The 3,633-nt window shown below is 40.3% G+C and overlaps 2 protein-coding genes across 2 annotated transcripts in view; both read right to left on the reverse strand.

The window, feature by feature from the left end:
• Nucleotides 1–3,633, reverse strand: part of cplx2b (complexin 2b) — a 31,062-nt gene that overhangs the window by 22,643 nt on the left and 4,786 nt on the right. The window lies entirely within an intron of this gene.
• Nucleotides 406–3,633, reverse strand: part of LOC106533710 (probable inactive protein kinase DDB_G0270444) — a 4,051-nt gene continuing 823 nt past the window's right edge. The window contains exons 2-3 of the mRNA XM_014030133.1: nucleotides 3,343–3,541; nucleotides 406–572 (exon numbers count right to left, since the gene is read on the reverse strand). Of these exons, the coding sequence (XP_013885587.1) occupies nucleotides 406–572; nucleotides 3,343–3,541 (366 nt within the window). The remainder of the gene's footprint in view (nucleotides 573–3,342; nucleotides 3,542–3,633) is intronic.

Genomic DNA, 3,633 nt, shown 5'->3' on the forward strand with positions numbered 1-3,633 from the left:
AGTTTACAAAAATATTGATAAAATCATCCAGAAATTTTAAAATAATTGCTGCCACWGGTGGATCTCTAAGCTCACGCTCAGAATATGTTGTGGATTTAAACCCAAAGATTTTTCCTTCAATGTTTCTTTAAAATACAAGTTCTTCATGAGTTATTTTACTAACAGACCCTTACAAGTCACAGCTCCAGTACGTTACCAGGACTGCATCCTATTTTTTATTCTGTAATAAGGACAAATTGAATCTTGTTTCTATTCCCTTTTATAATTTATCAGAAGGAGCTTAAGTTTAAAAAGTAAAGCTGAATTTAAAATATTCAGTTTGAGTCTGACACCTCAGTCATTTTCTGATATTTTGATAYTAAACTGTTTGTTTCCGCTGGGTTTTTATTTCCTGTGGATAAGTGCTCACTTTGCTGCCCCTCCTGTTCGCTCCATCAGGGTGAGGAGGGTTTGTGGTAACGCGGCCAGAGGCACGCTGGGAGGGTGGGCGGTGAGGCCGTGTGGGCGGCGGGCTCCGTTACGCCTGCCAACGGCTCGGAGGATGTCGAGGAACGCTGCGGGGAGACGGAGAGCTGCGCATGAACAGCAGAAAAACATTAAATAACACGTGAGTGCTGAGGGTTATTTTATTATTTTATGATTATTTATCCAATAAAATAAAACATACCACGAGAATTMTGTCTGTTCTTCATTTTCCAGTCTTCTAAAACAGAAAAACCTACAATAGCAACCATTTATCCATCCATCTTTAGCCATCCATCCAGAATCCAACAGTTTAAASCTACACCACATGTCAAACTGAAGGCCCGCAGGCCAAATGTGGCCCGCCACAGCATTTAACTGGCCCACAAGAGCTTCAAAGATGTAYTAATGTCTTTAAGATAAGCTGCTTTGATCATAAACTACATTTCCCATAAGGCATGCTGATTATTTTACCTGCAAAACGGCGGCCTCCCACCACTAGGTGGAGCTGCACAGGGCTCAAAAGTATCAGGTGAATTTAGTAAAATCTCCATTTTGTGTCATTTTCACCATTTAATTTTGCTGCCCAGTTGTATTGCGAAGTGAGAATTTCTATAGATTTAAAATGGAACCAGTGGGAATTCCCAGTAGGAATGTGGGAGAGTTCAGAATTCAAGATGGCTGCTGCTCACCGAAACTCAACAGAGAGTAAAACTCTCTTACGTTTACTTTTAATAGTATTTCTGCTTTATTTATTTCACATTCAGTCAGTCGTATTATAGTAATTTTCTGTAGTTGTGTTTCCATTGCAAATGTGCGCAAAACTTTGTCGACATTCTGTTAATGTCGAAAAACACAGTTTTGCAATTGCAGTGTTTCCATTAAGTAAGAAATGCTATTAAAGTCACGTGAATACGTTTGTTCTCGCAATAAGTCATTACAAACATGGCAGCGATGGATGTAAACACATAGCATGTTGCTACCACGACACTAGCGCTCATCATCAGAGGAGACGTCGGCATCTTATCGAGGCTTTTGAGTGACAAGCTCCTCATACTTGGGAGCGGATACGTATGCGGCGTTATTGGGAAAATGTAGTCGGTGAGTTTACTACTTTGTTGATTTCACTACTTCTACTTCCTGTTATCTTCATCATCGTCTTTTTCTCCAGTAGAAACAGACGGTTGTTGGTCACGTGACTCCCATGATGCGAAAAGTGTTTCCATTGCAGTTTTGCGAAAAACACCTATTTCGATACGGCTGAAAAACCACCTCATCCTAGCGCAAAAACATTTTGTCAAAAAAAGGAAGTTTTTTTGAAATTGACGTGTTTCCATTGAGCAAATTTATTTTTAAAAAATTCTACTTTGCACATTTTCATGATCAATGGAAAYRCAGCTAGTGWTTATAAGAGGTGTTAAMGAGCTGTTTCTATGCAGGAAATACCAGGTAGAGCTCAGTTAGTGTTTGTTAGTGGGGCTCAGCCATATGAGAGGAGGAACGTGATGTTCTGGATAAACTCTGGATATGTCACCAGTCCATCATATAGTCAAACTTAGGACGGAGTTAGAATCACAGAATAAAGTAATATTCATGTTTTTGGACAGGGAGAACAGAAAAACTCCAAACAAACAAACAAACAAACAAAAAAACCTCAGAGGTTCAAATCTGAGCAAAGAGACGAAACCACAGAAGCAGGTTTAAAAACAAAACCTCTTTTAAAAATCCTGTGAGGAGGCAGCAGAGTCTGACGGCTCACGTCCCGGTCCTCATTTATCGACCCTCGTTTTGTTTTCAGGCCAGCGAGGCAGAGCTGGCAACACAGTGATGTCCTGGAGCCGGGCCAGAACCCCGACCCACTTCCTGTCACCAGCCGCCGGCGTGAGGAGCGCCGTGACAAACACAGCGACAGCGGCGTGTTCAGAGGAAACTCGACAACATAACTTCCTGTCAAACATGAAAAGGGACGGGAGATGAAGAACCGAGGGGCGGAGCTTGCTGTGCAGTTAATTAGCCTCAGGGCGGAGGGATTAATTATATAAAATAAATCTGTGTTTTCTGAGGTCCAGGTGTGGAGTTCTGTCAGAGGACACCTGGATGAGAGGCGCTCTAAGGCGGGAGTTCACAAAGTTGGGGTAGGGACCCCTCTGTGGGTCGTAAAACATCAAGCGAGGGTCCCAGAGGAATTTGAATGCAAATATATTTTAATGGAATATTTTCACCATAATAGAAAAATAGAAATAATAACTACAGAAACTGCATTTCCTGAGAAAACACTAGTGTGAATGCTTCCTGCTGAAAACTTTAGCTGAAAGCTGCTGAAATCGAGCTGAAAATATTCAATAGGAGAAGTGTTAATGTTAGCTCACTTTGAAAGAAGCAAAAAAAAAAGCATAATGTTGCAGAAAAACAGTAAAAAGGAGCAAAAATCTAATTGAAAACAGAGAACACCTAAAGGCTAAGAGCTAAAATAGCTGAATGTACATGAAAACATCTGTAAGAAGCATAAATAGCACAAAGCAGAAAAAAGCACAAAAAGTATAAAAAGCGGAAAAATAGCAAAAAGCAGATATATAGCTAAACTAGCATAAAATAGCTAAATTTAGCATAAAATAGGCTAAAGGTATCAGGCACAGTTGTAAAAAATAAGTTGTAAAACTAGCAGAAAAAATGCATATATGTTCAAAAAAGTGATCATTTGTAGTAAAATAGCTAAAACAGCTGAAATTTTCAGTAAAACTATTTTTTTAATTATAGCATAGGGAAGCATAAGGAGCACACGTTTGCTGAACCTAGCTGCAAAAAGTTGTAATAGTTACAAAAATGTGTATTTAGATTAGAAAAGCTAACTTTAGCTAAAGACTTGACTGTAAATCTGACTGTAGACTTGACTGTAGACCTGAGTGTAGACCTGACTGTAGACCTGACTGTAGACCTGACTGTAGACCTGACTGTAGACCTGACTGTAAACCTGACTGTAGACCTGATTGTAGACCTGATTGTGGACCTGACTGTAGACCTGATTGTGGACCTGACTGTAGACCTGACTGTAGACCTGATTGTGGACCTGGCTGTGGACCTGATTGTAGACCAGATTGTAGACCTGACTGTAGACCTGACTGTAGACCTGATTGTGGACCTGATTGTAGACCTGATTGTGGACCTGACTGT

This window comes from Austrofundulus limnaeus, unplaced genomic scaffold, assembly GCF_001266775.1.
Source record: "Austrofundulus limnaeus strain Quisiro unplaced genomic scaffold, Austrofundulus_limnaeus-1.0 Scaffold1004, whole genome shotgun sequence".
NCBI classification, from domain to species: Eukaryota; Metazoa; Chordata; class Actinopteri; order Cyprinodontiformes; family Rivulidae; genus Austrofundulus; species Austrofundulus limnaeus.